The sequence below is a fragment of the Microchirus variegatus genome, assembly GCF_963457635.1.
Source record: "Microchirus variegatus genome assembly, chromosome: 7".
Classification (NCBI taxonomy): domain Eukaryota; kingdom Metazoa; phylum Chordata; class Actinopteri; order Pleuronectiformes; family Soleidae; genus Microchirus; species Microchirus variegatus.
In genome coordinates this window covers 6,681,119-6,701,224 of record NC_139808.1, presented here as the reverse complement: position 1 = coordinate 6,701,224, position 20,106 = coordinate 6,681,119, and the positions used below count along the sequence as shown (strand labels likewise).

The following is a 20,106-nucleotide window of genomic DNA, read 5'->3' as shown; positions in this document are numbered from 1 at the left end:
TTGCTTTAGATTTATTACATAATGCACCTTTAAGTCTGCAAATCGAGATGATGGGGGAGGGGGGGTTTCCACTGTGTGGGTATATGTATGTATGTATATATATATATATATATATATACACATTAACACATTTTCTATCTTTAAGATTATTTACATAGATGCTTAAGATTGTGTCTCTTCATTTAGGCTCTAAGATAATACTTAAATTGCAACCAGTCAGCGGTTATCGGTGATCCAGCAAATCTTTAAAGTTTCCTGTTCATCCCAACGATCCCACGTCATCAGTAAAATCTCATGATTATTGAGAGACTTCCAATACTTACTATATACTACATAAAAAAAGTGTCCATCATAGTCACGTAGGCTAATAATGTAGTGAATAAAGAGCAGACCATTTAGGGAAGGCAAAGTTTGTCAAAGCACAAACCGCAAATAAATCCGTTATGGCGTATTTCATAAAGGGAATTTAGACCTAAAGTATACGCGCAAACTTACCAAGGTGCTTTTAAAAAAAAAAAAACTACAAAACTATTGCACATTAAAAAAAAAAAAATACGACCTCTCTTAAGAACAATCACAATGGTCTTATACTGCTCAACTATGTTTTTAGATTTGATGTCATTACTTAGGAAAGAAAAAGAAAATTATATTACAACTAGCATGATTATTTATTTATTTATTTATTTATCAAAAGTCATTTTAAAAAAGTATCTGCTATGAGACTCAGCTACTGCGAAAAAAAAAATCATCCGCCCATTCAAGAACAAAAAGTACATTATGTGTCTTTTAAGTTGCGTCTAGATATGTACCCTTTTATCTCAATTCAAAATGCACAAATATGTTTTTGTCCCTCATTAATTCTGCATAGACCTAACAGGCGCCCGCTTCATATATTCTACTGCAAAGATTCACAGATTTACATGTAGAAACTGCACTTGCGTAATATCGAGCAAGTGCCGACGTGACAGAGCGAGAAAGGCGTCTCCCGCTGTCTCCACACCTGCTCAGTGGGTTGAGCAGGTAGATTAGAGACTAATCATAGGTGCGTGAGGAGTGAAACGGGGCGACAAGGGGGTCACGGTTGTGAAGCTAATTAAATAAATCTAACTAATTATCTTACAAATCTTTAAGACTGCATATGATAGTGTGACAGGAAAACTTGTTAAAAAAAAAAAACAATTACAGCCATCTACCGATACGTATACGACGTATGTCTCCTGGCTGCAATCGCAATCTGAAAGTGCTTTATCCTGAAAACGGGTGTCTCCTCCACCCGATCGTGCTGCTCCTGCTCTTACTGTGGCATCACTCCTGCCCGAAGCCTTCCGTCTCCTCGATGGCAAACATGAGCTTCTCCTTCAGCTGCTCGTAGCTCTTGTAAGGAGGGAGATCCAGACGATTAAAGCTAACGTGGGTAAAAGAGACAGAATCTCAATACTGGATTTAACAAGGCAGGGGGATAAATGTCATCAAATCACACATGAATTTACACACACACACACACACACACATATATATATATATATATACACACATGCATGTATATACATATATACTGTATATTGTATATATATGTGCGCATATATACACACACACAATATATATTGTATATATATGTGCGTATATATATATACATATATATATACATATATATATATACGTATATATATATATATATATATATACATATATATATATACGTATATATATATATATATATATATACGCACACATATATACCTATTTATATGTATACATATATATATGTATGTACACATATAAACATATACATATATACACACATATATACATATATATATATACAATATATATATTGTATATTATTTTAGTAAATTATGCATTACTGAAAAAAAACCTAGCTGCTTTTCAATTATTACCCTTATATTTTTGTTTCCTTTCCTTCTTCTTCGGTGCTTCTACAATTATGCTGATGCCAATGACTTCTGAATGACGCTGCCTGTGGTCATCTACTAAATAAAAACAGTAAACTCACACTACACTATATAAGGATTCTCTACCTCTAAGCCTTTTCAACAAAGGAAGACGTGACTTAGTGCTTACGTGGTTGAATCATAGGTGGGTTTGGTCATCAGAGTTTCATTCTGTGTCTTCATGGATGTGGGATTTGGCAAACGGCCTAACCCTAGTAGTTTGGCTGACTATTACATAAGCAGACGCCGAACGGCTGAACTTACCATGTGTGGCTTCGTGGAAGCCAGTTGTCTTTGCCCACCTTCTCAATACAGAACTTTTGAGGGCCATTGCTCCCTATAATCAGGCATAAAGTAGATTAATTAACATGCTGTGTACGCACTGTATATGTGAGTCTCTATGTATATGTCCATACCCATCAGGTCAGCGAAACCACCCACAGGAAGGCGACATGTTCCTGTTACAAACTGTAGCAGACGCATCCTCTTCTCGTTGTCCATCTCCTTCACAAACTGTCAATAGATCATTGTTAGTTAAATTCAGCGTTCCATATTTTCACAATTGATCACACTATGGAATGTTTAGGTGCCAGTTGTGTACTCCTGTGGGTACAGGGACCCCAGTTTTGTAATCACGGGTATGGACCAACCTGCCAGAACCAGAGAATCTGCTTGCTGCTTCGGGCGTAATGCCTGTAGATCGCGTTTCTTTGCCAGTCCACCAGGTCTATCTCCTGCATACCACAGAGCATCACCTACAGACAAGGAGAACGTGTTGTTTTTATTGTATATGCATATTGATACTTAGAAGGACAAAATACCATACAATGTCTTGACTGAGTAAAGATGCATTACCTCTAATTCCTTAGCATCAAAGTACTGAAGGTATTGCTGGGGCAGAACTTCATTAAATCCCTCAAAGAACGCCTGAGTCTGCTCCTCCACACCTCTGGAAAGCCTCCACTCTGCCACCAATCTGAAAATTAAAATAAGATAAACATAGTAAAGGACAAGGTTGCACTTCAGCTTGAGAGCTGTTTGTTGGTTGAGAAGCAAAACGAGTATGCGTGTTTGTACCTGATGTATTCCTCTTTGTTTTCCTCCGTTACTTGGACGTTGCCTCCGTCTGGTTTCAGCTCGTGGGTGGTGACCTCCCCCAGGATTTCCTTGTCAACCGAGAAGAACATCTCCAAACCGCACTCCTCTATATCGTTATCCCTGCAGGCCAGAGAGTCATTATCAGAGTTAACATTGAGGGTTCGCTGAAGTATATCCATCTACTTCTGTATAAATACTACAGCTCAACAATGTAATATTTATGTGTACTTTAAATATAGGATAATCGAGGACGGTTTATACTGTTCAAATGTAACATGCAAAATCTATATAGCTGTAGTGTTTTTCTGAATAAACCTTTTTTGTTTACAGTATCTTAACATGTGGTAAATAGTAAATAACTGTTGTTCTGGTAAAAAAAAAAAAATGGACAAAAGCACTTTGTTACAGGACATTTTCTGGTCCTTTTGTGGTTAAATTAAGCAAAAATAGTCCAGGTTTGGTGTTAAAGGTAGATCATGAAAATATATTTAACCCTAACGGATAGAAGTCAGTGCGTCAAGTTGAGATCATGAGTTGGTTTCATAGTCTCAAAAATAAATAAATAAATAAAACTATAACAAAATATAGAGAAATACAGATTATATTTAACAATATGAACAAACAAAAGATCTAACACCTTTAGGTCAGGGTTCAAACACGTTTGTTGAAGCCAGTGATGGTAAACAGCAGATGACCAACATGTCATTGTAAACCTTCCCATGATGCACTTGCCTATAGCTACTTCCCATCAACATAATAAATTTAGCCTAAAATTCTCAATGTCACCAGAATAAACAGTACTAGGATTGGCATAATTAGAATATCAAGAAAAAGTAGTTCCCCAAACATACTTGATCCAAATGAGCGAGTTGTAAAACTCGGGATCTATGGACTCCAGATCTTTGAGAGCCAGAGGTTTGTTCAGGATGCGCTTGTAGAAGGGCAGAGAGAAGCCTGTGTCGATGAATTTGCCGTGGAACAAGGCCTGAAAGGGAAGCGCATGTTTGTAGCGTGAACCGTTGCTTTGTCATGTGCCACAATTAGCAAAACGACGACTACGTGTTTCAGTCACCATGGCGATGAAGCGCCCGATGAACCTGAAGTACTTGAGGTGATCGGGGTTGATGTAGGAGGCCGGGTTGATCTGCAGACAGTAGTTGTCCTTGCCGGCATACTCGAACAAACAGTACATGGGGTTCAGCACCTCATGAGACAGCAAGAAAAACCACTCCCTGTAAATAAAAGCCCAGAGGACAAAATGTTACTTCCAAATCTTGTAGATCGGGATTTTAAACAAGATCTCAAGATCACAAGATGTACGCTATGTCATTATTTCAATAGTTTTTGTGTGGGTGGTGTCAAAAAACAAAGGTTAAAATAACCATGATTCACACATGATTCACACTCAAATTTGCAACTGATGACAAAAGAAATTCAGTTGATCTCACCGGGCCACACCACCATAGTCCAACCCCTCCTCTCCAGGGAAAATAATCCACAGTCTCCGCCTCAGATCTTGAGGGTGGAAGCTCATGATCTTTGAATGCAAATTAATAATAATAATAATTTTTTTCATTGACAAAACAGTGCTATAATAAAACAGGACAAGGGTTAAAGAAGAGGGTGTGTTTAAATGATCACCTGCTGGAATGAATCCTCAAACAAGGTCTTTCGGGTAACAGAAATCTTGATGTGCTGAGACATTGACATTTGCTATAATAGAGGAAAAAAAATAGAAACATATTTAAAAAAATCCACATTTTAGACAAACTGAATGCTTTATATTCAAATAACAGACAAATGATTCTGAAGCAGATGTTTTGGTTTTTTTTTACAGTTCTTTATCAGCACTTGTAACCAGTTACATAAGAACCAAGCAGTTTATCATAGGAGATAAAGCCTTTGAGCACGTGAGGATGGATGTACTGTACATATGACACATACCTGACACCAGAACCTGAAGTATTGCACTTTGGCTTTAAAGTCCCTGACATAGGTTATCTGTGGCCCGTTCTCACTGTGGAAAAGATCAGAAATTTTTTTTTGCAATGTCAGATAAGCAACAACATTTTGGATATGTAACTCTGTGAAAAGATCCATCAAAAGTGCAAAGATGCTGCCATTTTGTGTCGGGTTGTCGACATTGAACGCAATTATGCGCTGAATACATGACTGCAAATCACATGAAAAATCTATTTTAATTCATTTAATCAACTCAGACATGATCCTAACTACTTTCTAAATCAACTGCAATAATTTCAAACACAATGTAAAAGCATAGAAAAGTGGTTATTCTGACCACAGCTTCACTTTCCAAACTTCCCCAACCCACCCAACAACTTCTGTTACAGTATATTGTTAATAAACTCATCCAATGTCCCCTAATGTTCAGGTTACTTTATTTAATACTTATTCAGACTCTTAACACCAGCACTCCAGATAACTCACAGTGAAGATTTCCCAGTGCGTGGGTCAATGTAGGTCGTGGTTCGCCTGTTGTGGTCCACAAAGTACGGAATGCCATCGACGGTGAATCTCATCTCCCAGCCCTCTGGCAGCGGCTTGTCGTTCAGCAGCCTGAAACAATATAAACGCAGAAAACAAACAGTTGATTGATTGACACAATACACTGCTGTTGGGGTTTCTAATAAATAAACAGATATATTTTATCAAATTTAATTCAAAATCTTTGTAACATCTTTTTTTTTTATGTTGTTTACAAAATGTTTATATTAATTTTTAATAAAACAGAATACAGAGGTATATACTGGAGGAGAAATGAAACACAGCAACATAAAAACAGGAATATTAACCACAAAAGTGGAAACAAATGAATATGCCCTTGAGATATAAAAAGCAGCTATTTCAATAATATATTGCCCAACAGTCTGGTTCATTAAAACAGTGTTCCTTTTTGCACCCATAACTTCCTCATTAGTAATAGTTTATTTACTGTATGATTCAGCGTAGGCACAGTTTAGAGAAATGGTTCTTTTCAAAAGCAGTTGTAAGATATTTAGAACAGATCTCTGAAAAAATGCTGTTAACTTTAATAACAATAAGAGGAAGAATTGTTGTGTGTTTTATTTTCCCACAACCAACTGCTTAACAAAAGGCAGCCATTTTTGCCTCAGGGTGAAAGTCTCAAATTCTGTTATCAATAATGTCGCATTGCTGTAATCCAGGTAGCAAGTGTCGTAACACAGATGTGTTTACACTTTTTCACACATGGTGACAGATTAGTGCCCCTCGCAGGCGGAAAAGTGAAAGTACAATCCAGGTAACTATTGCTTAATCCGAACAACCGTGAAGTGACATTGTTTTTCATTATTATTCTATGAGCGTGACAACACAAACACACTCACCCTTGCCTCCTGGGGTCCTCCCACTGTGTCATCCGAGTTGGATGATGAACAAAATACACCCTGCCATTGGTATCTGTTCTCTTTTCTGACAATAACATAAAAAAATGTTTTCTTCAGTTTAAATCATCTTTATATACATGTTGACTAAAGCATAGCATTAGCAACCAATCTTTTTTTTTTTTTTTTTTTTTTTTTTTTACATTTCAGTGACTACAACTAAACTAAATGCTGAGTGATATTTACCCCAACCATGTGGCAGTGGCCCCATCGGGTCAAATTCTTTATTGGCTGTAGCTGTCAACTGGTCTTGCAGCTGAAAAGAAGAGAAAACACAAGATTATTACAAAACTCCATGATGCAGAAGTATCATGTATTGGATACTCTAAAGACGGTAGTAGTTTTATCCTGTCGGACCCTGAGATATTTAGAGAATGCCCATTTCATTGTAAAAGGTATAATTAGTATAATTCATGTTTTTTTTTACCTTTAGTAAAAATGAATGAACCCAGAAAATCAGGAAAGTTGATAAACTGCTTATACACTACCGTTCAAAAGTTTGGAGTCACTTAGAAATGTCCTTATTTTTGAAGGAAAAGCCCTTTTTTTTTCAATGAATATAACATTAAATGAAATACTGAAATACATTGTTAATGTGGTAAACAACTATTCTAGCTGCAAACATCTGGTTTTTAATGGAATATATAAATAGGTGGATAGAGGCCCATTTCCAGCAACCATCTCTCCAGTGTTCTAATGGTACAGTGTGTTTGCTAGTTGCGTTAGAAGGCTATTGGATGATTAGAAAACCCTTGAAAACCCTTGTGCAATGATGTTAGCACAGCTGAAAACAGTTTTGCTGGTTCTTTGACGGAAGTGCAAAATTATAATTTTGGATAAAAATCATTATTTCTAATCTTGTCAATTTCTTGACTATATTTTCTAATCATTTTGCAACTCTTTTGATGAATAAAAGTGTGACTTTTAATGGAAAACACAAAAAAATGTATAGGTGACTGGTTAACCCATTAGACATAATTTAAGCTTTTTGTGTTTGTTTATCGAGGGAATACAGTGTCTGGGCCTCTTATCCACTTAATTCTATAATTAACGCAAGGCCGACAAATATTGGTGACGACGCTTCAAGCTATTTTCGTGAACAATGAGAATAGATAATCCATTAACAAAGACCGCGACTCTGCTCTCACCCCATAGATAAACCTCTGGTTAAACTGCTGCATGGCTCCCTGGAGCTGGCTGCGCTGGTTCTGCCACTCCTCATAGTTACGCACTGACTCCTGTGTGGGACGCTGCCACGTCGTAGTCCGGGTTATGTGATCGACATAGTACACCCTACCCATCGGGTCCACCCTGCGCTCCCACCTGCAGAGAATAGAGAGGAGAGGTCAGCGTTGATTTCACAATGCAGCATCGACCTAACACAGGAACTACATCGTTGATATTGAAGCTGATGAGTACAAAAAAGTCAGATATGTCTCCATTAATCTGGGATTACTTCCATGGTATTAAAACTGAGACAATCAAGAATCATGTTAGTACTGAGGGTATTGAAAGTATATATAAAAAAGGGTTTTGGTACCCTGAAGGCAGAGGCTCAGGCCTTTCCCAGGTTGTCCTTTTCTCAATGTGATCCACAAAGTAGACGCGACCATTTTGGTCCACCCTTTGTTCCCACCTACAAGCACAGAAGATAGGTTTTAAAAGGTGACTGAGACATGGAATTATGCTGAATAATCCAAAAAAGAAATTTTTTTTTAGGGCTGATATGTAAAATATCTACTATCTATTTTATTTAGCTCTTTCACTGTCGTACAATTATTAGTGATCCATCCTGACATAGGGTGAAAGGCAGGGTACCACCAATTTACACCGTATAATTTACGTATATGAGAAAAGTTGACCAAAAATGTGCTATATTTATTGTGAAATGTATAATTGTCTTTATAATAATGTCGGCAGAAGTGCAATGCCTTTTTACCCTGGTGGCATAGGAGTATTGTTCAACGGTGTGATTCTTGGAGTTGCTGCGGCCAGAGCTCCCGGGTCAGAGGGACCTGGTTTGGGACCACCTGAAGAACTTGCGGCTGCTGTCCTGGAATCACCCGGCTGATCTGAAACTCCACTGGCAGACACCTGAAAGGAGCCATCAGAGGCTGGGCCTTCACTCAGCTCACTCGGAGAAGAACTGCTGGAGGAGGCTGTGGAGAGGAGCAATGGTAATGACTAAAGTTTGAGGACATCAGTAAAAACAGACAACTGTCAAATATTAGTTGAGGTAGATGCCTCTGAAATAGGTCCTTTATTAAGTACGGTCTTAAGATTAAGAACACCTTCTTAACTGTACAGTAAACTTCTTCTAATTTTATCTCAGAATATTAAGAAGAGTAATTAGAAGACTAAGACTATTTCTGTATCTGAAAGATCTGTGGTATGTGAGAATGTGAAAAGCCTGGTACAACCAGTGCGACAAATTGCGCGTGACCTAATTTATCGTTAAGTCTCTGATGTCACCGTTTCGATATGTCATGTTTTCCGTACTTGGAGAGGCGGCAGGTCTCTGAGGTGTTGGAGGAGGAGGTGGAGGAGGAGGAGGAGGAGGAGGAGGTCCGGCTGGTCTGGGAGGATGTGAGGCAGTGGAGTCTCCTGGGCGCTGGGAAAAAGAGGCCGAATCGTTGCCGGCGAGACCATTGGGTACGATGACCCACTCGTCTGAGTCGCTGGAGAGAGACGTGTCTATGCTCGACCTGTGAAGATTAATGTGAAAATGAACATGAAGTATGATCTTCTCAAAAGTTAACACATGAGATTTTTTTTTTAAGACCAGTGCGTTTTTGTGTTACAGTAAACAAATACAAAAAGCATGTATAGGTGGACTGGACAATGAAAAGTTTTTCAACCTCTTTCCAGCGTCACCATTTTCTTCCACGTTCCCATTTGAAACAGCAGCTAGAAAGAGATTGAATGAAAGAAAACATATGACGTAACTGGCCACTTTATTTGTGCCAGAATGCCAGCATGTCATTTAAAATACTAGGGCGGCAGTATGCCATCTCATTCGGTTCAGTGTAAATAAGCAAGGGTGGCGTAAAAACAAAGGCTCTTCCTAATATAGCTAGAAATCGAGAAAATGCGCTCATCCCCACCGAAGTTATACAGTGCACAATCAACTTCAGATTTACCTCCAGCAATGAACTGGCACAACAGTTGCCTCAGTTTATTTCTTTTTCAGTGTATTATTACCTCAGGGAATTCTGCATCTGCTTCTTATCACATAAGAACCAGTCAGCGTTAACACAGGTCTGAGTTGCCACACAGTCCACTAAAGACATGCGTCTCACAACCTCAGCTAATTACTCACTGCTGCTGTGTCATCCAGTGATTTGACGTCTCACCTACTTCATTCTTCGGAGCATTCATAAATGATTGATAATTATAACCATTCAGACTGAAATTCAGAGCTGGCACAGATTTATATTATAAGCTTATTACAAATGAGACAGGAGGGTTTTTTTTAACGATCTATTCCTAACTGTGTTCAACCTCATATTCAAACTCTTCTTTGTGTGCTTCCTTGTTCATTCCTTACCATAATCTCTCTCTGCAGGGTTGAAAGAGTCGGGATCCACCTGCATGCCGTCCAGACAGACCGACAGGTCACCTACGACATCCTGGGGGTCTCTGTCAGAACACAGCTGCAGTGTTTGCTCCACCTCACACACTAGAAAGGAAACATACACCTTTGAACATACAGTATGAGCAGGTGATTCGCAGGACTCAATATTACACCTTATGCAAACTTATCACCATTATTGTATACATTATGCTCTCTCACAGAGACCTCTGTGTGCTCTGGTGTGCTGAAAAAACCTTGACAGCAAAATTACAAGGGACATAACTTGTTATTGTCCTGAAATAACTGAGCCATGCAGTGGGAGGGATTTTCTGACTGCCTAATAATGTTCTGTGGGCATCATCCCCTCTGATCTTCAGTAGTTGGTTAGTAGTTCGTGCAGCTAACTCCTGAAGATGACTTTAACTCCGACGACTATGACGATCACCTCTCATCCAAACAAGATCTTACCTGTCAAATGTCAGCAAATGGAAAAAAAAAAAAAAATAGTCCATTACCAAAAGTAATGTGAACTCACATTTCAGGTCATTAGTTCTGAGGGTCTCAAGGATCTCCAGCGTTGCCATTCCCAACAGGATGTCCGCCTTCAGTGTCTGGTGGCTCCAAACACGAAAGATGAGCTTGCTGACCGGGGTCACAATTCTTTAGAAAAGTAAGAAAATGTGAGGGTTTAGAAGACTGTCTAATACATTTTTGGGAACAACGTAAACTATTTCAGATTTAATGGAGTCTGAGAGAAATGACCAGCTGCTAAAACTGTGCTTATGCTATGAGACAATGTGCTTGGGCCATTAGTTTAACTTGGCAATTATGTTAAAATGTTTATACACACTGTCATCACAAAGTACTATATGTTCACCTTCTCTTTTTATTCAGATATCACACTTAAAATAAGCACACAGTAATACGCTAGTTGTTGTCAACTGCTTCTTCTCGTACCACAATCACAAGAGTCGACTTACACTGTAACCGCCTGCTTCCATTTCGGACTGTGAGTGTTGTTGCACTTCTCCGTCCTTTTCGACTGGCCGTCCACAGCTACCTCCACATATGGACTGGGTCCAAACCAGTTCTTTTTGTTTTCCTTCAGCCTGGCTGAAAGCACTGGACAAAGAAAAAAACAGCAAACAAATAATAAATAATATGAAAAACTGAGGGTGTTTATTGAACTTATATATAAACTCACCTGTGACTTGCAATTGGGCCTTCATGGCTCGTCCATAACCCAGCAGCCTTATCGGACTGCAACAACTGCAAACAGACACATCAGATGTAAACATGGGACGTCCCATGCGGGTAACCTAATTAAAGAGTCATTTGATATTTAGGCTGCTGAGGTAGTGGAAACAACGATCGAATCACATGTCCTAACAACGCAAATGGCTATTACAGTGAAGAGGAAATATTCAAGTCGAGTTGGCACTCATAATGTTGCATTACTGTGACCTTTCTTGCTTTTCAAGATCAACTTTATATGTCCAAACAAGATCTACAACAATTTGCATTGGAGCATGCAAGACATGCAAGGACAACAAGACCAGAGATGTGAAAAGCACATGGGCAAAAAATAGCAAACAGGCTTAACAGCACCAGCACCTCTTCCTCTGGATGCTCCGCTCTCTGCCTACTCCTCTCCATTTTCATGCAAATACAAACTACATGGAAAATACACAGTAGCATTAATAGATTTTTATTGTGTTAGATGTTAGGAAGAAAAAGAAGGCAGTAGTGCAACATTGTGGATGCTTAAAGCTGACACAACAAACCCAAAAAACAAACAAGCAGCTGAACTGAGGATTTCAGGGGGAAAGAGAGGAAGCAATGGATGAAGAAGGAAGCGGCAGAGATGCGACATTACGGATGCTAACCACTAAACACCACTTTCCTGAAGAGCGTCAACAACTCTTTCCCACATCTTCACGATGTGGCTGATCAACTTGATCAACTAACCCTAACCCTATACCTCTGTAATTACTACAATTTTGCACATCAGCCTTGTTCTTGAAAATCAGTACCACCGCACTCCTTTTCCATTCCTCAGGCATTTTCTCTGAGATTGTGTTTAACAATCTGGTTAAAAAGTCCACTGCTTTCTTTGTAAATTAACTACTCCGGGTCCAGATGATTAAACAAGGAGCACACAGTGATCACAGTGATAAAAACACAATAATCCCATAAAACAATGATATATTCATATAAACACAGGGGTGGAGTGTATTGCAATTAGTGCCACAATAAGGCAACATTATTCAGATATTGCTGTCACAGTTTGTTGGTTTTAACAGTTGGTCTGGTCTCACCAGTTTCAAGTGCCTTCCACAACAGAAAATCCCTTCCGTAACCTGGTTTAACTAAGTCACACTAAGCCTTCCTTTCTATTCTTACATATCTCGTAATATCCATTGACACAGTACAGGAAAGTAAACGCTTTAATGCTCGGAGAACCGGTTACATTCATGTACCTATAGAAGATATATATATATGTAATGGACCAAAAAGCAACATAAACGATAACATTCAACAGTGAGTCCTTCGTGCTACATAAGGCTTTGGCTGCCAGGTTAGCAGGAGGGTTAGCCGGGAGACGACTTGTCAAGACAACTTAAAACTTCGGTCTTCCAGGTGGTATTTTTCAGGTGTATTCCTGACTATATTCGTTCTTGAGAATTTACAAAGAGGTTGAGAAGTTCCACCACCAGGTGCAACTTTGCGTGCGTCGTACAGAACACCGAAGCTCTAGCGTCAACTAACATTAGTGATGCTAACACAGCAGCCGGCTCCTTCAGATGCTTCGATCGATCGATCGATCGAGGAAATTATAGGTTATATCGCACAGTGAACGACGACATGTGCGTACCTGATGTAAGCAGGTGATAAAGAGCCACACACAGACTTTAGATTCAGCGACACCTATAATGTTGACAGGTAGTCGCCTGATGCCATCAACACAGCCCCGTGTTCCATTAGCTTGCTTGCTAGGACGGCGCCCAATTTCCCGTGAGAGTTTTTCAAAATAAAAACACCACAACAATCAAACTTAACGTTGATATTTTTTTCCAAATATATATATATACATATTTCTAGTGGGAAAAAAGGCAGTACTTCCCCAGTGTTGAATAATATTAAAGTGAATATGTTATAATAATAATTATTATTATTGCAAAAATACTTGCGCTGCGCATTTTATTGTATTATTGCATTATTTGTTTGTAAACTTTCTACCACTGATTCTATGTCTACAAGTGTATGGTGACTGTGCGTTTAGAAATACCAAATCATTAAATAATGCTATTGATTATAATAGGTCATGCTTTTATTTTTAAGTCTGAAACGGTATTTTATTACATAATCATTCATTAATTTACGTTATCATAAACACACATTCATTAATAGTAATTTAATAAAAGAGCGTGGCGTAGTTTGTTTTCTACGCTTGTATTTATAACACATTAATAATAAATGTTATTATAACATTACAGCGATGAAGAAGATGACAGCGCCATTTTGGACACGCCCACATGTGACATCCTCGCGCTTGGTCTCGTGACTGTCTGCAGTTAGCATCGCCACTGCCTCGGCATATAAAGAAATATCATGTTATTTAGATAGACCGCAGAGAAAAAGCTTTATAACAAGTGTCAACGACCAGTGAGGATGTTGTCTCGTCTACTGAAGGAGCACCAGGCGAAGCAAAATGAGCGGAAAGAGCTTCAGGGTGAGTGTGGCTGCTGTCGACTAGCTGTGATGCTAACCTGTGCTACAAGCAAACAAACCCCCTGTATCACATTGTACGTCAACAGTATCTGATTAGCTATGTTGTCGTTTGGATTTCGATACAGAAAGACGCAGGCGTGAAGCAATTGCAGCAGCCACCAGTCTGACAGAGGCGCTGGTGGACCACCTCAACGTTGGGTATGGAAGTTGCTCTGTTGTATTAGTTTTTGCGTGTGTGTGTGTGTGTGTGTGTGTGTGTGTGTGTGTGTGTGTGTGTGTGTGTGTGTGTGTGTGTGTGTGTGTGTGTGTGTGTGTGTGTGTGTTGAAAACCTCATGTACTATGTGGTGCAATGGCTAGTTTTCAGCCATTGTTGTTTTGATAATCATTAACTAAGGATATGTTGATGGATGGGATCTATTGACTCCAGTGTGATGTTGTCAGATGTTAACTAATATTAAGTCCAACCAACAGGTCATCTTAAAATGAGCACAGGGTTTAGATCACATATATAATTCTTAGTTAAGTATGCGCCTAAGTTTTTTTCTGCACCCATGACTTGAATTTACAATAATGCCAGTCATACCAAACTAATACACTAATGTAGATACATGGCTCCATTAGAGAGTTCATTGGAGCTGGTCTATATTGGATGCCCAAGACCTACTCTGAACCGTTAACATTAAACAGTTTATTCCTAGCAGTGTGAAATTGTTCCAGTGTGTGAAATGTGAAAACCCCACATAGTAGTGTGAAAGTTGTGATGCAACCAAGACAATCAGCTTAAAGAATAAAAGTGGGACTGCACTTTGTTAAACAGACTTTTGTGCTATTGTTGTATAAAAGAGATTATGACCAAAAATCCTGTAGTGACGTGAAGTGCTTTAGTCTGAGTATGTGTCAGGATTCCAGGACAAATGAATGGCTTAGATTACCACATAAACGTGAATTTATGTTTTAGTGGATGTACTGTACATTTTAATACTCAATTCTGTATCTTAATGTATAACAACACTGTTTCTCTGTTTTACTTCAGAGTTGCTCAGGCGTACGTAAACCAACGTAAGCTTGACCATGAGGTGAAGACTCTTCAAGTGCAGGCGAGCCAGTTCTCCAAGCAAACGGCTCAGTGGATTAGTATGGTGGAGGGTTTCAATCAGGCCCTCAAGGTATGATGTACTTTATTAAGAAGGCCTCTATAAGTTCTTTGCTCTGTTTTATGTATTATTCATTTAACCAGGATGGCCCCATTCAGATATGACATAGTATCATCTGCCAGTGAACCCTGGCCAAATCCACTGTTTTATGTTATGGTACACTTTGTTAAATTACAAAATAAATTTCATGCCTTAACCTTTGAGCACAGTGATTTATCAAAGTTTAGAATCACTTTATCAAAGCAATTCATTAATGAGTTGCCACTTCCTCTGATGTTGACCATCTTATAATTCTGTATCGTCACAGGGTGAAAGGAAGCTTCAGAAAGTTTAAAGTTTGCCTGCCCCTGACAATGAGTTATAGACCGGTTTATGTTCTAGAGGGCAACCACTGATTCTGTTTTTTCCACTTTTATTTGGAACAGGAAATAGGTGACGTGGAGAACTGGGCCCGCAGTATTGAGATGGACATGAGAACGATCGCCACAGCTCTGGAGTACGTACACAAGGGTCACCTACAGTCTGCATCCTCATGAAGTTCATATTAACTTCACCAAAAACATATATATATATATATATATATATATACATAAGGATCACAGCCGTCACTATATAGAATGAAACAGAGAGCCACCTGCGAGCACCAATGACTTTGCTCTTTTGCGCGCCTCTCAGACTGAGAGGCTGAGGATTATTTCATCCAGAGCATCACTGCTGAAGTTCCTGTGTGAAGAACATTATTAAACAGGGTAACCACGCAGTAATGCTAGAGTTGTTTGAAGATACATCTTGATAGTACTGATTCATTTGGTGTAAACATCTGACAGTATGGAATTCTGAAGGTTTTGCATGTGTAACATAATTAGGCCCCAACCTTTCTCATTTTCTGTAGTAAGTAATTTTGTCTGAACGTTTTCAGCACCTGATGCCTATATTATGTCTGTTTATTTATTGTAGGTCCGTGTATAGTGTTCACAGTGGACATTTTTTTTTTTAAACTAAATTTTTTGTTACTGTTTGTCAATTAATTGTCAATGTTTTAATGAAAATAAAACAACGCCACATACATTATGATATTGCACTAAACTGTGTGTATACATACAAGTAGGACGAAGGACTGAAAAATTGGCAAGAACCACATCATTTAAAAGAGGGACGTTAAAGCAGGATATTTAAAAAGAGAAGAGCGCATTAAAGAGGAGGCTTTAATGAAAGTGAACAAGTGTATACTTTATTGATTGTGTTTATTTGCTGGCTTGATTATAGCTGTCACAAAAGTGGAAGATAGACCGCCAAATGATAAACTAATAACATTCGCAGTCCAATGACAGTCGGTGATTTGCAATAAAGATATTTCTAAACAAATAAAAGTAATGGCTGGATAAATATTTTACAGAAACCATTCAGTTTGAGGCATCCGTGACGTGAAAGAAAGAACTTATGATGCACACTGCCATTAAGCTCACACATGTAATAACACGCGTGTTACGCAGTCAACCATAATTATACTTTCAATTGTTTGCTCACTGTCAGATTAGAAAGCTGATGACATACTTCAAGTGGTATGTGTTGTTCCATTATAAGGTTTGCTTCCCACTCAGTCTCTAGGCAAAATTTTTTAGTCATCTAGACTGAATAGAAATAGTACTGTATTATGATAAGCCATTTGCAACATAACCCCACATTTCTGCTGCAGGAGCTGGGTACTGGCCGTTACAGAAAATACAGCATATATTGTTTGGGTTTTAAAGGGAACATGTGCCGGGTATTATCGCAAATGTCTATTCACACTCTTAAAATTCACAATCTGGTTTACAGAATGTACTGTATTTATTGCCTTGACGAAAGAACTTGATGTACTGTAAAAGAAAATGCACAGTGGGAAGTTGGAGTAGCTAAAATTAGTTCTTTGATTTTCAAGTTCACAGATTTTGTTTTCTGCAATTTCTTAAAAACACACACACACACACTCACACACATATTATGGATTGGGGATTACCAGTTGTGGTTTTGTCTTAAGGGATAAACCAAAGCGATAAAGCCTCTCTGTGACCAGCTTCTCTGAGTTAAGACAGGAGAAAAGGGCAGAAAGGGAAAGGCAAGAGGACGGCTAACTTGTGGAGGTCCATCATTTCGCAAAAGTTGTAAAAGGTAGGATATACATATTTAAACATAGAGCTCTCACTATTTAATAACACGTTTTTGTATTGGTCTGCGTTTAAATTATGTTTTTATATTTTCTGTTATGTGTTTCACTGGCATTCACTCAACGTATGTGTTCTATTGTGTAAAATCAGACATAAATTGAAGGTTTTAATGTTTTGTATTAGTCATATCATGCAATTCCAAATGCTGCAAAACAAAAGCATCAATTATACAGCATCATTTGGGTTTTAATTGAACGGCAGTACTGTATAACCCATAGAAATCTTTTTTTTTTCTTTTTCTCACCAATGAGCCTGAAAACTAATAGGTTTTCAGCAATGAGCTTAAGCAGCTCTGTCACGGGCATTAAATCAAAACAATGTAACCCCCTTCCTTGGGTTTCACCCCCTCACAAATGCCTTTCTTTCTTTCTTACTTTCTTTCGTAAGAGTATTACCCAAAGATTTCTCATGTGCCAAATGCTGTTTTGTATTATGAGCACCCAAGGTGCTCAGTGAACAAATGTACTGTATCTGTATTGCAATGTAATTCAGTTATTGAAATGCCTGAAAGTTTTTTTTTTGTTTTTTTTACTCTATTCAAGTCCCTACATTTGCCTTTGCTTTTGTTTTTTCTCCTTCAGCTCACCAAACCTGGACTCAGCATGGACACACAGACCATTTACAACCTTTTAGGGTAAGAAATACTATTGCAGCACCAATGTCATAATAGGCTTCCAGTGTACACATCCAGAATATTTTCTTTATCTGTCTTCCCCTCTCAGGGAAAATGCTTGGTGGTACATCAGTGCTACCATCGCTGTGTTGTGGATTTGTGCGTGGCTGTACAGAGACAGCCTGGAGATCGAGGAAATCACTGACAAGTACGTGTTTGTGACGGGCTGCGACTCCGGCTTTGGAAACTTGCTGTGCAAGAGGCTCGATCGGAAAGGCTTCCGCGTGCTGGCTGGTTGTCTCACAGAAAAGGGGGCCGATGATCTGAAGAGGGCGGCGGGCCCTTATTTGAAGACGGTACTGCTGGATGTGAGCAGTCTGGACAGTGTCCAGAAAGCAATGGAGTTCACCAAGAAGGAAGTTGGCGACAAGGGTGAGAGATTACTTTGCTTTTTTTTTCCCTTACCTGTTTATTTAAGGCATTTTTCTAACTCATTGCATCGTCTTCCCCCTGTAGGACTTTGGGGTATTGTGAACAATGCTGGACGCTCATTACCGATGGGTCCTTCAGAATGGATGAAAGTGGAGGATTACAACAGTACGCTTAAAGTCAACATGAATGGAGTGATTGCCATGACGATGACGTTCCTGCCTCTCATTAAAAAGGCTCGCGGCCGTATAGTGAACGTGGCGTCAGTGCTGGGGAGAGTGGCTGCGAACGGAGGTGGATACTGCATCTCTAAGTTTGCCGTGGAGTCTTTCTCTGACTGTCTCAGGTAAGAGTGAGGACTCCAAAAGATAGTTTGCCATTTCCTTTTCTTTAAAAGAACCAACTCTATTCTCATCATTAGAATAAGCAATGATGGTACACACTAAGAAATCAAAGTACAAGACTGTACCTTTTGCTGTCGCTCCATTTGTACCCTATGAGGGTACAAGCACTGTACCTTTCTCAGTGTGTACAGATACAAGGTACAAATGTTAAAGGTGCAGTGCTTGTACCCTGATAGGGTACAACTGAAGCGACAAAGCATTTGTAGCTTTTTAGGTACAGTCTCGTACTTTGATTTCTTAGTGTGAGGTCACAATCTTTATTGTGGGGAAATGTTCATTAATAATAAAGACAACTCAGTTATTCCCTATATATTATTAAGAATATGTCATACTGCAACACTGAAAAAAATGTGTGAAACCAAAGCATCGAACAAACTTGATCTGTTTGCGATAAAAGATATGAACTCCATGACATTTCTCTGTATCCAGGAGAGACATAAACTACTTTGGAATCAACGTCTGCATCATTGAGCCGGGGTTCTTCAAGACGGCTGTGACGAGCCTCGACCCCCTGGAGAGGGAGCTGCATCGCTTGTGGAACGAGCTGAGCCCTGAGGTCCAAGCCAGTTACGGAGACAAGTACCTGGATAAGTGTACGTACGCTACACCACACTGCTGCTCTGAAGCACTTTGTTGAATTGGAGTTACTTGGCAATGATTGGTTTTATTGTGTAATGTCTAAAAATGTAAAACATGATTGTCATTTTATGACCAATTAGATTAAAAGACATGAACATTTGTTGCTTTTTAGTGGCTTTTGATCATTTGCACGTGTATTAGTGTTACTGTACTTTTTTGCTATGGATTTCAAGATTTGCCATTCTTGATTATAAATATAGATTTTAGTAATGTTTTGTTGCCAGCATGTCCATGTGTCCCATGTCCTTTAAGGGTCATATTCAGGCTGACAATATGGGTCCCATGGGTTTTCCTCGGTGGCCCCACCCTTGTTTGCCCCACATGTGTTGTTACTGAACGGTTTTATGTTACTGAAACTGTATGGGACCAGCAAAATGTATCCATTTCAAGCCCCGTACCCACTTACTACCCACTAACTACCCAGGTCGCCTGGAATCTATCTGTCTGTCTGTCTGTCTGTCTGTCTGTCTGTCTGTCTGTCTGTCTGTCTGTCTTGTCAGTCCAAATCTAACTTTTATGGGACCCTCATGGACATTCTGATAAAGGAAAAAAAAATACATTGCAATTTCATTTCAAATATTTAATTTCAAATATCTGTTCATTCTTCTTTTCAGACATCAAGGTCCAGCGTTTGATCATGAATGCCATTTGTGACTCTGACCTCACAAAGGTGACCAGCTGCATGGAGCATGCTCTGACAGCTGCCTACCCGCGCACCAGATACAGTGCTGGCTGGGATGCCAAGCTTCTCTGGATCCCCCTCTCTTATATGCCTTCGTGTGTCGTCGACATTGGGCTGAAGCTGGTTCTGCCTCGTCCCTCAAAGAGCGTCTGAATTGTGATGACTTTGCAGACGTGTCGAAGATAGGAGCCTTTTAGTG

The 20,106-nt window shown here is 39.1% G+C and overlaps 3 protein-coding genes across 3 annotated transcripts; 2 read left to right on the top strand and 1 right to left on the bottom strand.

Moving 5' to 3' along the window:
• Positions 1-732: 732 nt before the first annotated feature.
• Positions 733-12,993, bottom strand: itcha (itchy E3 ubiquitin protein ligase a). Its single transcript, XM_083893084.1, has 24 exons — positions 12,922-12,993; positions 11,251-11,315; positions 11,027-11,168; positions 10,582-10,706; positions 10,020-10,151; positions 9,331-9,379; positions 8,972-9,177; positions 8,412-8,631; positions 8,013-8,108; positions 7,621-7,795; positions 6,659-6,728; positions 6,416-6,500; positions 5,499-5,627; positions 4,995-5,067; positions 4,692-4,763; positions 4,499-4,587; positions 4,123-4,282; positions 3,902-4,035; positions 3,030-3,170; positions 2,808-2,928; positions 2,603-2,707; positions 2,369-2,465; positions 2,217-2,289; positions 733-1,405 (listed from the first exon to the last, which is right to left on the bottom strand). Exons 2-24 carry the CDS (start codon positions 11,273-11,275, stop codon positions 1,306-1,308), a joined length of 2,619 nt encoding a protein of 872 aa, XP_083749210.1. The 5' UTR covers positions 11,276-11,315; positions 12,922-12,993; the 3' UTR covers positions 733-1,305.
• Positions 12,994-13,602: 609 nt separating this feature from the next.
• bloc1s1 (biogenesis of lysosomal organelles complex-1, subunit 1) lies at positions 13,603-16,288 on the top strand. Its single transcript, XM_083892902.1, has 4 exons — positions 13,603-13,779; positions 13,904-13,976; positions 14,813-14,945; positions 15,359-16,288. The coding sequence occupies exons 1-4, from the start codon at positions 13,719-13,721 to the stop codon at positions 15,467-15,469; spliced, it is 378 nt and encodes a 125-aa protein (XP_083749028.1). The 5' UTR covers positions 13,603-13,718; the 3' UTR covers positions 15,470-16,288.
• Positions 16,289-17,742: 1,454 nt separating this feature from the next.
• Positions 17,743-20,060, top strand: rdh5 (retinol dehydrogenase 5 (11-cis/9-cis); the record flags this gene model as incomplete). Its single annotated transcript, XM_083892550.1, has 5 exons — positions 17,743-17,774; positions 17,863-18,185; positions 18,270-18,528; positions 19,016-19,179; positions 19,840-20,060. The coding sequence occupies 5 exons, from the start codon at positions 17,743-17,745 to the stop codon at positions 20,058-20,060; spliced, it is 999 nt and encodes a 332-aa protein (XP_083748676.1).
• Positions 20,061-20,106: the final 46 nt, after the last annotated feature.